The sequence below is a fragment of the Phoxinus phoxinus genome (assembly GCF_949152265.1).
Source record: "Phoxinus phoxinus genome assembly, chromosome: 20".
In the NCBI taxonomy this organism is placed as follows: domain Eukaryota; kingdom Metazoa; phylum Chordata; class Actinopteri; order Cypriniformes; family Leuciscidae; genus Phoxinus; species Phoxinus phoxinus.
This window is the reverse complement of record NC_136895.1, coordinates 530,722-546,760: the sequence shown is the minus strand read 5'-3', so window position 1 is coordinate 546,760 and position 16,039 is coordinate 530,722. Positions and strand designations below refer to the sequence as shown.

Sequence of the window (16,039 nt, the reverse complement as noted above, 5' to 3'; positions counted from 1 at the left end):
AAAAGAAAGTTTCGGCATGCCATCATGTTACGATCTAGGATGCGATTGACAAACATTATGATAATTCGATCACTGTCGTCCTCGTCATTGTCTTTTCGGTTTAAATCCAATAGCCGGCATACATCTGATACATACGTACACATACAGAGCACGTCAGGGATTGCAAACTCATCAGAACATTCAAGCATCATAGTCAGAGCATCGTTTATCAGTACACAAAAAAATCAGACCATGACAGGCTAAATCAGACCATGATTTAGGTAAGCCTCTTAACCCCCTGAGGTCGGCAAACGCGCTGGCGCGTTTTGCTCGGTTTTTTTTACATAGCAGCAAAATAGACCTAAAATACTCCGTCGGTTTTGGTCATACAGACTTAAGAAATATGAAAAAATAAGCTGTTAAATGTCTATTTTTTTATGTGTCCACTTACATTCGAAATAAAACATTGTGCTTTTGTAAAATAAAGAAAGTAAACAGGGAGTGCTTTATGCCTCTCCGTCTCCGTGAACTTTTTTTCTGAAGCACGTCTCTAAATTTATACAAATCTCAGCGAATACTATTCACTCAGACATGAGCTATATATCTCTATAATCATTTAAGTGTGTAGTTTTAAATTATCTAATTCAAAACTAAAACAAATATTCTCTGTTTATGTAATCTATATAAAAAGAGCGAGAGATCAGTCGTGCTCATTATCGTTCTGGCACCTCATTACTCTACTAATGTGACACGCCCATCGAGAGCGCGCCGCTATTCAAACGCAGATTATCTGAAGCAACACATGCAAACCAGTCAACGCCCACAACAGCTGGACAACACACTCGCTGTGAGGAATAATAATATCGTGATTATCCTGGAAATTTTACCTCAAACGTGCTGGAGTAGCCGAACAACGGATCCAGCTGCAGATCATCAGTAAGAGCTTTGTTCTAATCGCGATATGAAATGGTGTCTGTAAACCGCAAAAGACTGTTTAAATTTGAATGGCGTTTCTGTGTTTGAATGAATGAACGGCACATGCTGTTGTTTACTCCAGTTCGCGCGTTTCTGTGTTTGAATGAATGAACGGCACATGTGCATGTTGTTGTTTACTAGCCTACAGCTCGCGCGTTTCTGTGTTTGAATGAATGAACGGCACATGATGTTGTTTACTCCAGTTCGCGCGTTTCTGTGTTTGATGAATGAACGGCACATGATGTTGTTTACTCCAGTTCGCGCGTTTCTGTGTTTGAATGAATGAACGGCACATGCTGTTGTTTACTCCAGTTCGCGCGTTTCTGTGTTTGAATGAATGAATGGCACATGCTGTTGTTTACTCCAGTTCGCGCGTTTCTGTGTTTGAATGAATGAACGGCACATGCTGTTGTTTACTCCAGTTCGCGCGTTTCTGTGTTTGAATGAATGAACGGCACATGTGCATGTTGTTGTTTAGCTACTAGCCTACAGCTCGCGCGTCTGTGTGTGTGAATGAAACTATCTATATTGCCTACTGAGATGAGTAAAAATCGACTGAATACGTTGAAATAAAATGTCTTTGTATAAGCAACATTTTAAACTGCAAATTAACATTTATGCCCTAATATAGGCTATATTATAAAAGACGATGTTACAGACGAAATATGAAAGACAACATTTCGTTTTGGATAGATTATAAAGTTTGTACTGCCACATCAAAACCTAATTTCCAAGGTGCAAACAAAATCTTAAAAGGTCAATATAAGCCTTCTCTTTAAATTATTTTTGTGTTTTATTAGTGACAAATTTGGGGAGAGGATAGCCTACATAATCCAAAACTTTCTGAAAATACGAATAAGAATTAACTGCACAATTACTAGAAATGTTTACCTTGGATATTATACAATTTGCAAGCATAGGCCTACACAGTTTGTGGAAAAATACACTTTTTTTTCAAGATGTTTCCAACTCTGAACCAATTCTGTAGTAATATATATATATATATGTGTGTGTGTGTGTGTGTGTGTGTATGTATGTATGTATGTATATATATATATGTATATATATATATATATATATATATATATATATATATATATATGTGTGTGTGTATGTATGTATGTATATATGTGTGTGTGTTGTCTTTGCATTCTGTGTGGTTCAGTGACACCTAAGGCTCATTAGTATGCAGCATTAGCAGGTCGTCTTTGTCTCCAGGTGTGAATGAGGACATTATTCATGACCTTGTTGGATCATTCACGCCCACCTGCATATTGCCTTTCCAAACAAAAAGTGTCTTACAAAATTTAAATCAATCTATTGTTTAATGTGAACGATTAGCCCGGATGATTTTCAGATAATTTTGAAGTAAATACTCTAGCCGACAAGATCCATTAGTCAAAAGTATTGTGGAAATATGTGAAGTTGGTTGTTTGTGGTCTTATATCAGAACATTTAAGTTTGAGTTTTTTGAATAACCACGCATAAATAATATTCTCTCAAAAATGCAAACATGTACATACATGTTGCTCACATATTATGATAGTCATGTTCGTGCTAAATAGAGTGTAATTACACCTTTGCCATTAATATGTTTATAAGCAACTGAAAAAAATACAAATATCAGGTCATGTCAAAACATCTCAAGGACCCCAAAAACACCTTAGACTCCAGAGGGTTAACATATTCATCTGTTTCCTGAGATTTCTTACACGCTTGGTGTCAACATCATCATCATCATCATCATCATCACATTCATCATCCGATTCGCTATGGTGCTGGATTTTACGCAGCAATAAAATCAACTGTCTTCTGTAATGTCCTTTAAACATGTATTCCATGAAACTCTTTCGGCTAAATGCAGCAGCCATGCTGGTGGGGTTTTGATCACTCTACATTTACAATTGAGAAACCTTCCCAGAGGTCGACTACGTCATAGACGTACTCCTTGCAGGTTTTGTCCAGAAGTTTGTCCCTGATTTCTTGTAGCTTTGTGGAAATGAATGGTTCGTCTTTTAATTCATGCAGAATAGACCCGACGGTTCCTTGAATCATCTGAGGGTGGGATTTTAGCCCACATCGGTTTAGGACAAATGCTATGATGAGTCGGAGATTGGGTTTAAATAGTTTGCATGTCAGTTCGTCAAAGTGAGTATCGAAGAAGTATGTTGGTGGTTCATACAGACAGACATGTTGCATTTGACTCGGATGATCCGTTGCGCAGCCCTCACACTCCTCCTTCAGTTTGTCGTCGATGAGATGTTGCAACAGTAGCACTACCGTGGCTTTTACAATTTTGAATCCAATTTCGCTGAAACATCCGTCTGTTGCGTCGAAGCCGGGTTTAGCAGCAGAATCGCTTCCGCCACACAGATCAGTCAGGAAAGTCAGGTTACGATGTCCAAGCCCCGTGCAGAATTTATCCAGCCATGCTTTATTATCGGACTTCACGGATTCGTCTGTTAGAATATTATCAATAGCATTATCATCAGGATCGGCAATACCATAGTTGAAAGAGTCACCGCAACTATGACCGTACTCTGAAACTGTGTCTTGAGACATGGCTTATAAAGAGGAACTGTGAGGAGGGATCAGACTTACCTCGTTTTATAATGGCTGTAGTAAATGGGCGGGGCCGGTGACTGGTACATCCCGCTGCGCGGACATCTCTCAGGATGGAACAGCTGCACTTTAATTTGATTGTATCCATCATGCATGTCACACCACTTGAACATTTTGTTTATCGATGAAAAAAGGATACTCAGCATAGACATGTCGCTCCATTTGAACAAAAATTGCATAGCATACAGATTATGATGCTCATTTTGTAGAACCGATCCTGAACGCTGACAAAGCTTTGTCTTATCTTTGCAACTGAATATGTAAACACATTCATCGTCTTTCTTTTTAGTATGATCCCCGACCACACGGTACCGAACATTCGAAGAATCCCCATCCCACTCGGCGACGTACAATGGGTCGTTTCCAACATCTTTCAAATCTTTCCAGACGCGGGTGTAAAATAACGTCCAGTCTTTATCAGGAAATACCAGACAGGGGTCTTCCCCGGGTATAAATTCGTCGGTGCCGTCGGTAGTGTAGAGCGTGACGGCTCGAAACTTTTTACTAAATATGTAGCCAAATACCCGCTTACTACTCATCAAAAATTCCCCTCTCTCACTGGTCGAATTTTCGTGGAGGAACTTTGTCAAACTAATATCCCCGTGACCCTTTCGTGGAGCCATCATCATACTTGCCGCCATCTCTTCGTCCATTTCGCTCTCTGGGGTTTTAGGTAAGTCTAAACAAGCCATGTCGATGTGTTTCAGCACACTTATCTGTTTTGCAGAAATGCGATCGACTATTTATACACCGCTGAGAGACCATCAGACAGACATCGGTATTCCAAATATTCCATGAAAACATTCCTACCAGTCACACAAGCAGATCACTATCATAAACAAACAACCATAAACATTCCGGAAACACACATGGTCAAAGGTCACCCACCTGGTGGTCATAAAACCCCCAAATATGGACATTTCCTGTCATAAACATATGTCATAAAACCATAAATCATATTTTGACACAAGGTGCCCCATATAAACTACTCTAATTGCATAACAAAACAGTGTGCAGTTAAAGAAACACTTACCTTGAATCGACATTAGCCAGCATTCCCACAGGAAGATGGTCTCCTCTTCAAGGTCTCGCCTGTTGCTCCCTGGTGAACTCCAGACAATTTCGAAGAGGTCTCTGACTTCATTTCTTGTTAGGGCACCTCTTGTGTTGGTAAACACGGGGAGGAACGCTCTCCAATTATTAATCACTACCTCCCTCAACCGGCCACAGGAGTTCAGCCCAGATGTAAACTGCAGGATGATACTTGCCACTCTGAACAGAAAAAAAAAAGTAATAATAAGACTTAAAAATCGCTGTTGTCAAGCCAGCTAATATTTATTCAATACAAAGAGTCAAAGCAGCATCTCAGTAAAAAACCTGATACCTTTACATTTTGAAAAATGTGATGACCCTGATCTTAATAGGAGACCAGAGATAACCATATATTTTATGTGTTAAACATTGACTGGTGAACACCTAAATTCATTAGTCATGAACCTAAATCGAATCAACTTTTCTCACGGATAGTGATGAAGCAGACAGGTGAGTAAAATAATACTGAAGTTTATTTTCAACAGAAGCAAGGAAATCATCAGATGTAAATGGTGAGTTGAACACAGTGAAGATAGATGAATGGAACTTAGCTGATGAATAACAGTATTGTCCTTTACATATGGTTATCTCCCCCCCAACCCCCCCACAAACTACGCCCCTGGATGGATGGATTTAATGACTTGACATATGTATGTATGGAACAACATGTCCACTCTAAATATGGACATTTCTTTAAAATGGCAGAGACCCAACATAGTACACCTTATTAGTATATTTTTAGGAGACATTTTTGAGACAGCTGAAAGTTAAAGTAAATGTTATATATTTATTTACCTGTGGTAGATGAAGTGGGTCACTAACTGCCCATAAATTGTGGGCAGATCACTCATGGAGGCTGTGAAAATATTGGGTACCCCACAGTCGCAAATCCAGTCCCCCAGGGAGTTTTTAAGCTCCGTCAACTCCTCTGGAGTGCTGCACCTAACAACCTAAAATCATAGAAAAACATGTGGACTTGAAAAATATTAGTTACTGAATACATTGTTCTCCTTAAAGGTGCTATAAGCAATCTCGCGCGTTTTTTAGGCCAAACTTTTTTTTTGTTTCACCTACCGCAAACATCTCCTCACTATCCGCTAGCTGCCTGTCCTCTAAACACACTGTAAAAAAAAAACGCACTCTGCAGAGAGCCCAAGCTCCACAAACAGCAGCAAAAACAAACCGAGCAATAAACAGAGCGACCCGCTCCACGAAACATAACAAACTGTCCAGCCAATAACCGACAAGAATGATGTGGGGTGGGGTTTGGGGGGTTATTGTGTGGATGAGGAGGAGGGAGGGTCTAGCTAGCCTCCGTTTTGTTTGATAATAATTTAAAACATCAACATGAGGTTACGCCAACTGGGATCACTTAGAGCACCTTTAAATGAGCACATAACTACATTATGTGGGATGTAAAATTACTTTAGTTACCTTTGCCAGCTTTTCTGTGAGGTCATTTTCCAGAAAGTAATTAAGATCAAATGTGGTGAGATCTGGTTTCTGGCCACACATGATCATAAAAAGCTCCTTGTTAATGGACTTCATGCCTGGTACATTGTGAAGTATGGACCAGGCCATTAGTCTTCCTGCTGTATAGAATTTATTTTCAGCTAGAGCTTTTTGATCATAGCTGAATAGAAGCTGTCCAGGTTTGCCCTCAAAAATTCCAAGATTGCTTTGGAGCTCAATCATGAGGAGTCTAAGAAAAAAAAGAAAAAAAGTAAGATACTGTAGCCTAAAAACAATGTCACAAAAGTCTGTACATTTTGAAACAATCATAAATCCTTAACATTTCGTGATAAGTTTGCGTTGTTAGGAGAAATGTTAATTAATGATCTAATAAATGTATAGAATTTAGGGGTGTAACAATATATCGTGCCACAATATATCGCAGTACATATTTCTCGAACAGTTAGTCCGATGGATTTCAAACTTGGCAGGGGTCTTGCTAGGTTTATTTGGATTAGAAATGCAAAATATAGTGTTAAATATATCGGTAAAATAAGCACACACTGGCTTTTGCCGGTCTAGCCGCTGGCGGTGGCCATTCCCCCTCTCACACTGCAGCCACCATCCAAAGACATGCAGATTAGGAGAATAGGCTCTATGCACGAACGCTGCTGACGTATTTCCGGTAGAATCTCAACCAGCGTATTTACTTCCGCATAGCACGATCTATAGCAAAGTGTACTAGCAGCAAAACTTTAGGCTTCCGACGCAGCACCGGATGTAACTGGGCGGGGTGAGACAAAACGCGGAAGCGATCGTGCATAGAGCCTATTGCAGTCACTAAATTGACTTCAGGTGTGTAAGTGTGAATATGTGTGAGTGTTAGATTGAAGGATAGATGGATAGATATACATACGATTGGACTATTACTCCTGACCGGAGAAGCCAGGGTTACTTCTTCAATGTCAGATCCTGATGAGTCTATATAGAAGTCCTCTCTAATTGTTACAAAATAGGGCAATACATAAAACACATGTCTTGAAATGGCATCTTGCATTTAAAAACACTTATAATCATGAAACTAGCATGAAGATCATAACGGCTGGGGTGTACTTACTCTGGGATTGTGTTGGCGTGGGCTTCATGGCTGCCACCTGTGGAGGTGTGGGCTGCATGGCTGCCACCTGTGGAGGTGCTTTCAGTGGTGTGGTCAACCTGGCAAGGACATTTTTAAGGAAATTGAAGTTACTGGAAAAATCCTACAGACATAATCATATACATTGACAGAGGAGAGAGTAAAAGTGAAGGATTTTTTGTATATTTTTGTGCTTAAATTAAGATTCCAAACTTGCTGACTATCCTATAAGTGTTTGTCACACAAGTTTCATCTCATGATACAGATTTAACAAGCAAAGGCCTATGGGAAACTACAACCATACTTTGAATATTTTTAGTATTGTACTGAATATTTTACTCACCTTCAGACGAATATAAAGGGCAGATCTCCCCAATGCATTAGTTGAATGAATCTGATTAGGACTCAAACTTTCTAAATGCAAAGGGAGGATCTGCCTTTGGCTATTAACTTTACATAGTTCAAAATCATCTGTAAGATCAGGAAATTGAACTCTCAGGGCCTGTTTAAATTCTTCCTCATCTGCATCTCGGCGCACTACCACACGACAGGGTGGAGTGGCATCTGGAAGTATAAAAAAAAAAAATCACCTTTCATTTCAAAAAGCATGAAATAAAAATATTAAGAAGAAATTAATAATAATAAAAAAGGTATTCACATATGTGAACTCACCTCTGTGTGATCTATAATGGGTAATGGTTGGACTTTTTAGCACAGAAACTTTGAAAGTTAATTGTCTAGGCCTGGTTATTTGTCTTACTCTGGACCTTCTCTGATGGATCGGCCCACCACTTGTATTCCTGAACATCTGAAACCTTTATAAAAAACAATATATTAGTCATCATTGTGTTTTCTACGGGCTGTTTTTTATCTTCTTAAATAGGGCCCAAGCCATGAATGGGTGAAGGCCCTATTGTTATCCTAAGGAATATATTTATTTATTTATTATTTACGACTTCTCAGGGACTTAAGAGTGTGTGTGCCATTTTGTGCAAAAGTTTGATTTTGATAATACTTTGTAGGTTTGGTTGCAGTATATATTAGGGATTAGGGTTAGGTTACTACAGTCAGATTGGGATATGAGTTGTGTTTAATGTCCTCATAATTACTGTTGATGTCATGTTGTGGGGGATGGGTGAAGATTCAACTTATAACATCTGTTTTAAATTTACTTCACTTGAGATGGGTTAATCAGATTAATTTTCATTTTAATTTAATATTTTAATATAATTGTTTTTAAGATGTTTTTTTTTCTCAACAGATTTGCAAACATGACATCATTCATTCAGCTGTGTCAAGCTTGGATAAATGTGCCAGCTGTAATGGGCCCTATTCTGCATTCAAGTGGATTGGTGTAAAGTGTAAGAGTAAGTACTATGTTTTGCCTAGTTTTTTAGTCTTTCGCTGTTGCGCAATACCACTGCATAAAAAGGCCAATGAAATTGATGTTGTTAGGCAAATTCCACCAATGGAAAAAATTGCCGCTGGGAGGATTTTTTTTTTTTTATGCAATCAGAGGAAGTTTACCATGGCGTATTCTAGCCAATCAGAGGACTCCGTAGCCTTCAACATGTGCAAACAAACAGCGTCATGTGGACGGAGAATGAGACAGATCGCGAACGGAGCAGAGTATTACAGAGCGCACAGTGATCTATATAAGAGAGAGACAGAATAACTTAAATAGCATTATTATTGTATTGTTTTAGCACTTTTATGATGGGAAGCAGTAAAAGATTTACGGCAGAACAAGCTCTGGAACAATGACTGGAAAGTAAATCTGCCAGGTTGTGAGTGTGTCATGTTCTTCAGAGCAAGCAGTTCTCATTTAGTTCAAAGCAGACAGCTTTTTCACGCCTGGGACTGTTTGTAAAAAAAGTTCCTTATTTCATTGTTCTTAACACATTTGATTGAACAATTACAAATGACTGTCAAGCAAAGGGTTTGACAAATATTTTTTTGGTTCAAAAACTGTTCACTATTGTTGTGTGAGGTGTGATTTTCAGTAATAAATGACAAAAATCTAATTTTCGTTTTTGAAATTCTCTCTATTATTGTAAATTTTTCACTCATACTTCCTTTATAAACACATTACATGCATGCTTATGTTAGCTTAGGGTCTTCTGAATCCATAGATACCAAACACATGGTGTTCCATCTCCATTACATATGGTTTATAAGCCCAAATGTAAAAATAGAGAAAACGGACCAAAAAGGGCTTAGTCCCCAGAGGGTTAAATAAACATGGCCAAGATCCATCTAAATATGATTACATCCGACAGAAGCTAAGAGAGGTTGGAAGACTTTTGTTGAACCTGAGAAAGCAATTTTCATTGCATACGATTGAGGATGCTGTTAAGCCTTCAAATTTTGGGATTGTTATACAGGCTGTCAAAAGAGTATCTGGGTATGATGCAGCAAAACACACTTACCACACTCCAAGCCTTGTGCTTAAGCTGGGTCACTCTTTGAACAAGCTATGTGACATCATACACTGTAGAGCGTTAATGGCTGAAGATGATGCAAGGATTAAGTCATCCCAGACTTTCAAAAAGTTGTATAATTCTAAGTGGTTGGAACTTGTCTCATGGAGCTTTAACCACTTTACATGAAGGACATTTTAATAAACCATCCACCCTCCCGTTTACTGAAGATGTTCAGCGTTTTCATCAACACCTTGAAACAGTCGCTGATTTAGCTTCTGACAACTTGAAGAAGACTGCATCAACAAAAGTCTATGGAGACTGTGCAGATCGACTCAAAAATTATTCTGTTCAATAGAAGGCGTGGAGGAGAAGTTGCAAGGATGCACTTAAAAAGTTTCCTAGAGAGGGACATGGCTCCTCTTCACAAAGATGTTGCTGTTGGCCTTACAGCGTTTGAGCAGAAACTTTGTGCACATTTTAGTAGAGTAGAAATTAGGGGTAAAAATGGACGTAAAGTTGCAGTTTTGCTATCGCCAGACATTCTCGATGCTTTAACACTTCTCATAAGCAAAAGTCAAGATTGTGGAGTTCCACAAGACAATACATTTCTTTTTGCAAGACCCAGCTGTTTGACTTCATATCGACGACAAGACTGTCTGAGAATTTACGCAGATGAGTGTGGTGCTCTGAACCCTGAGCTCCTCCGGTCAACCTTGTTGCGAAAGCATGTTGCAACGTTGTCACAGGTCCTGAACCTAAAGAACCATGAGATGGATCAAGTTGCAGACTTCTTGGGCCATGAGTTTTCAGAGTGGTCATTATGTGATAATTTTATTTGCTCCTAACATTTGCTATACTTAAGACTCAAATTGTTTGTTTTTTTGTTTGAAACCCTAGACTTGACCGATTCTAATCCAAGTGATGACAGTGATGCTGAGGAGACAGTTCGACTAACACGAATTGAAATTGGTAGAAGTGCATAAACATACAAATAAATGGCAAATCATTAAAGTCAAGTTTACCATATGATGCACCCCTATGTACAACGATCAGGCATAACAATATGAAGTGAATAACACCGTTTATCTCTTCTCCATGGCACCTATTAGTGGGTGGGATATATACGTCAGGAAGTGAACATTTTGTCCAGAAAGTATTGGTTAGAATTGTGAAAAATTAGTAAGTGTAACGAGCGAGTTTGACAAGGGCCAAATTGTGATGGCTAGGCAAGGCAAGCCAAGTTTATTTATATAGCACATTTCATACACAATGGCAATTCAAAGTGCTTTACATAGAAGAAATTAAAATAATAAGAATAATTAAAACAGTTTAGAAAAATAAATAAAATACAGTACAAACAGTCGGACGAACATTGGCACAGTGCTCATTCAGGAAAAAATGCATAGCTAACCAGAAGTGTTTTGAGTCTGGATTTGAATGTGGCTACTGTAGGAGCACACCTGATCTCTTCTGGAAGCTGGTTCCAGCTGCGGCTGGCATAATAGCTAAAAGCGGACTCGCCATGCTTAGAGTGAACCCTTGGTATTTCTAGCTGATATGATCCTAGTGATCTGAGTGATCGGTTGGGTTTATATTCAGTGAGCATATCTGCAAAGCAATTAAACAATCTTACAAGAATGGTAAAATCTACCTACTTGAATAATATAGTTTATTATTAAGGTTTGTAATGAAGGTGGTAGTAATTACTATGTAGTAATGTAGTAAATTAGGTAGTGATGTAGAATGATGTACATCAGGGGTGTCAAACTCATTTTGGTCTGGGGGCCGCATACAGCTTAATCTGATCTCAAGGGGGGCAGACCAGTAAACTCATAGCAAAATTATTACATAGAACTAACAATTAACTTTGTATTAGTGCAAAGAATAAGTAAATTATATTAAATATTTATATTAAATGAATTGTCCTTTTACAAAATATATTATGAACAACCTAGTATGTGCAATTTCAACAACACTATTACTCACTTTCACATTTATTTAAGTGCATTATGCATAAAAACTGATCACAGTTATTGTACAATGTCGCAAAACATTTAGTCACAGTTTTGTGGAACTTAAAAACACTGTCCTGCATGTTAACATAAATCAAAATATAGAAATTATGTAAAATCCATTTTCCAATTCTGGGAAGCAATTTTGAACACATGAATTGACTCCACACACTTAAAATCTGAAGAAAAAAAAGTGGCAGCTGTTTTAAAAAGAAAATCTTTGTAAAATTTGCTAATTAATACATAATACAGTATGATGTATGTTTTTTTAAAAGAGTTTTTTTTTTAAAGTAAACAAATTTACTTTATCAATTTGCCCCTGAAACTTGGCATCTTTTAGCCTGCACAAGTGCATCAAAATCAGGCATCATGTCCTGAGTAGCAGCCAATTTTAGAATCTCATTTAAGTGCTTATGTGTGAGCTTTGAGCGCAGCTTCGTTTTATTAATATTCATTACTGAGAAAACTTGCTCACAAAGGTAGGTGGTCCCAAACATGCACAACACTTTTGCAGCCAGTGCTGTTAATTTAGGATAGCCTGGCAGGAGATACTGATAAAATGTGTCCAAGCCCACAGAGGCAAATTTGTCCTTCAATTCTACATCACACTGCAAATCAATTATTTCAAGTTGCATGTCAACGGGCACATCAGAAGCTCTGACTGTGAATGGTGAGCGAAAAACTGCAAATTCTGTCTCGAGTTTGCTAAAGATCTGAAATCGTTTCTCAAACTCCCTCAGCAACCCTGAAATCTTGTCTTTGTACTGTCTCAAGTCAGGATTAACGCTTGCTGCGCACACATCTCTTAGACAGGGAAAATGAGCAGGGTCACCGCTTGCCATCTGCGTCTCCCATAATGTGAGCTTTAACTTGAATGCACGTATGCTGTCATAATACTGTGTTACAATTTTTTTGCGTCCTTGCAACATTTTGTTCAGATTATTCAAGTGCTCAGTAATATCAACCATAAATGCAAGGTCCTGCAGCCATAGTGGGCACTGTAATTCCTTAACAGGTTTACCTTTTCCCTCCATGAAAAGTCTGATTTCCCCACGTAGATCAAAGAAGCGCTTCAGCACAGCACCTCTGCTTAACCATCTTACTTCAGTGTGGTATGGCAGACCATGGGTAATGTTACAGTCACTGAGAAGGCTGTCAAACTGACGATGATTGAGACCTCTGGCTCGGATGAAATTAACAGTTCGGACAACCACCTCCATGACGTGATCCATTTTTAACGACTTGCAGCATAAGGCCTCCTGATGCAAAATGCAATGAAATGTCCAAAAATCACCCCCTCCATTCGCGGCTTGTACTTTCTCTCTAAACTTTGTCACAACACCTGCCTTTTTCCCGATCATTGATGGCGCACCATCTGTAGCCATGCTTACGGCGCGGGACCAGTCCGCCCCGACTCTGTCCAGCGCTCCAACGACGGAGCGGAAAATGTCCTCAGCTGTTGTGGTGTCGGTCATAGGCACCAACTCAAGAAACTCCTCTGTGACAGTCAAAGTCTCGTCAACTCCACGAATGAATATGGCCAGTTGAGCGACATCCGTAATATCAGTACTCTCATCAATTGCAACAGAAAATGCCAGAAATGACTCCACTTTGCGTTTCAATTGGCTGTCCAAATCTGCCGATAGTTCCGAAATCCTGTCTGCCACGGTATTTCTCGTCAAGCTAATATTGGCAAAAGCTTGTCGCTTCTCAGGACACACAATTTCGGCAGCCTTCAGCATGCAATTTTTAACGAACTCCCCCTCACAGTACGGCTTTGATGCTAATGCGATTTCGCTAGCAATTAGGTAGCTGGCTTTCACTGCAGCATCACTGGCCTCTCGGCTCCGGGTGAAAACAGATTGCTGTTTCCTCAGACCCACCAACATTTCATTTACCTTCTGTCTTCTCAGTTCTCCGTGCAAGCTGTTGTATTTTTCGCCATGCTGAGTTTCATAGTGACGGCGAATATTATATTCCTTAAGCACCGAAACTTGCTGCGTGCACACCAGGCACACTGGTTGAGTGAACTGCTGTTAGTTCCGCCGAAAATTATTATTATTTTTTTTCATATTGCAGATTTACCCCCGGGCCGGACTGAACCCCCTGGCGGGCCGGTTCCGGCCCGCGGGCCGTAAGTTTGACAACCCTGATGTACATTGTGGTATGCTGTGGTATGAATAATATACCAAATCTACCTACATTACCTGCTTCCCTAATAAAAACAAGCAGGCCAAAACAGCCACTCAACACTTTAGGCAAGACTGGCAATCATTCAAACAAGGCTAGACCAAAGATAATTATTAGACTAGTAAAAATAATAAAATAACTAGTTCTATTATTCTAAAGGTTAAAAGAATAGGGAGATGAAATCTAGTCATCATGGTTTTTACTCTAGTCTTTTTAGAGATTTGCAGTCATCGCAGTTCATCTCAATGTAGATCAGTTTGTTTGTGTGTGAATTGTCTGAACCTGTGACACCAGTATTGAGCTCTACTGTTCATACCACAGGAACAAAGAGAGCTAGTGGACCTGTTGAGGAACCTCCAGGCACCATAGGTAGTATGAGCATCTACAATACCTCAGTCCACCACCATGTCCGGAGGGAAGAGACTGAACAACTTCTGTTTGCTTTTTTTAAAGTGTTCTTTTTCCATTCACAGATGTTGACTCTGCCATGGGAGACCCATCTCAAGGTATGAGAGGAATATACAACAACACTGGTGGTAAGAAGGACAGGAAGAGCATCATGAGGGAAGAGACTGAACAAGCAGGTACAAGCCCACAAATACACTGCACTAGGAAGAGGTATAGATCAAGAATCAGTTCATGTAGGCAAAGCACAACTTCTGTTTGCTTTTTCCATTCACAGATGTTGACTCTGACATGGCAGACCCATCTCAAGGTATGACAACAATATGTATTTTTTTTTTACTTCTAATCCATTAATAGGATTGATTTAATATGATCCTTTGATAAATATACATTTAGGGATGTACATTTATGTTAATCAAACACATTTCGAAGCTAAAATGACTTTTTTTTTTTTTACACATTTTGTATTAGATTTTTGTGAGCATTCATTGTTGTTTGTGTATTAAGTCACTGTAGGATGCTCTGAAGCAGTTTAAACCCTCTGGGGTCTGAGGGGTTTTCTGGGTCCTGGAGGTGTTCTGACATGCTCTGATAATTGTGCTTATTTCTGTTACTTGTGACATTTTCATGGCTAAAATCTTATTACACTGCATTCAGCACAAACTCTGCTACAATAATATGTCAGCAGCATGTATGTAAAAGTTTGCAGATTTGAGATAATAACATTTATGCGTGGTTTGTGAAAATGACAAAAAAAAGTCACTGAAATGAGGTTATGAAACCAAAACTGATTATTTATTCACAAGACTTTTGAAAATTGTATCACGTAGCCTAGAATATTTGCTCCAAAACTATGTGAAAATCACCTTGACTACTCATTCAGATCAGACAATATATTGATTTAAAATTTGTATGACATGACTTGTGTAAGAAAGCTTTATGCGAGTAGGCGTAAACCACCATGAATATTGAGTGTTTCACAGCTGAGAGAGACAAAGACCCTCCCATAATGGCCCTATTAGGAGCTCTCAGGGCCTATGAGGAACTGTGAACAAAGAATGAGGAGATTTTAAAAAGAATGGCTTTTTGATTGTTTGGATTTATTTACAACACAACATAATCCAAAGATGCACAACAAATGGCAAAAAAGCACATTATTTAACACACTGAACTAAAGACAGAGACTTAACCAGTCACACACCTTTGTGCCATTCCTGAAACCTAGTACATACCTGTAATTTCCCAGGTGTTTGATTTTTCACTTTACCATGTTCTGCTCGTGTTGAAGTCAGCAGGACTATACCTAAAAAAAAAAAAAACCTGTGAACATGCTGATATCAAGAGAAACTAGGGCTGCACGATTTTGGGAATACATTTTAGATTTGTTCTGGTTAAAATTGCTTTTTAACATTTATAAAATACACACACACACATATACACACACACACATATATATATAAAATGAACACCAGGCATACGTGCAGGACTGCATAAAATAATAACAATAGTAGGCTATAGCAGGCATCGTTAAAAAGGAACACTTCAGTAACACTACACTAGAGAAAAATATATTTATTATCATATGTTACTTCAAATGTTTACATCGATATGACGTTATGAAATGAGATTGGAGTAAAAACATGAAGCCTATGTTTGGGGCGTTTTTCGGATTTTTCTGTCCGAGCCCGGCCCGCGTCCGATAGGCATAAATATATATTTTTCTCATACTAATTACACATGTACGTTTGTTTGTG

General features: G+C 38.8%; 1 protein-coding gene and 2 long non-coding RNA genes across 3 annotated transcripts in view; all 3 read right to left on the bottom strand.

Annotated features, from left to right (window-relative positions):
• Window positions 1-2,638: 2,638 nt before the first annotated feature.
• Window positions 2,639-5,670, bottom strand: LOC306988600. The gene is made up of 3 exons (XR_013795448.1): window positions 5,464-5,670; window positions 3,556-4,848; window positions 2,639-3,413 (listed from the first exon to the last, which is right to left on the bottom strand). It is a non-coding gene; the product is annotated as an uncharacterized lncRNA (long non-coding RNA).
• Window positions 5,671-6,040: 370 nt separating this feature from the next.
• Window positions 6,041-16,039, bottom strand: part of LOC306988782 (uncharacterized protein) — a gene marked incomplete at its 3' end in the record, with an annotated part of 19,608 nt that continues 9,609 nt past the window's right edge. Inside the window, exons 2-7 of the mRNA XM_079593931.1 lie at window positions 7,928-8,070; window positions 7,599-7,819; window positions 7,238-7,335; window positions 7,037-7,118; window positions 6,103-6,171; window positions 6,041-6,049 (exon numbers count right to left, since the gene is read on the bottom strand). Coding sequence (XP_079450057.1) covers window positions 6,041-6,049; window positions 6,103-6,171; window positions 7,037-7,118; window positions 7,238-7,335; window positions 7,599-7,819; window positions 7,928-8,063 — 615 coding nt within the window. The 5' untranslated portion in view covers window positions 8,064-8,070. The remainder of the gene's footprint in view (window positions 6,050-6,102; window positions 6,172-7,036; window positions 7,119-7,237; window positions 7,336-7,598; window positions 7,820-7,927; window positions 8,071-16,039) is intronic.
• LOC306988252 overlaps window positions 13,851-16,039 on the bottom strand; it is a 3,113-nt gene continuing 924 nt past the window's right edge. The window contains exons 2-3 of the long non-coding RNA XR_013795356.1: window positions 15,518-15,588; window positions 13,851-14,410 (exon numbers count right to left, since the gene is read on the bottom strand). This is a non-coding gene — a long non-coding RNA (uncharacterized lncRNA). The remainder of the gene's footprint in view (window positions 14,411-15,517; window positions 15,589-16,039) is intronic.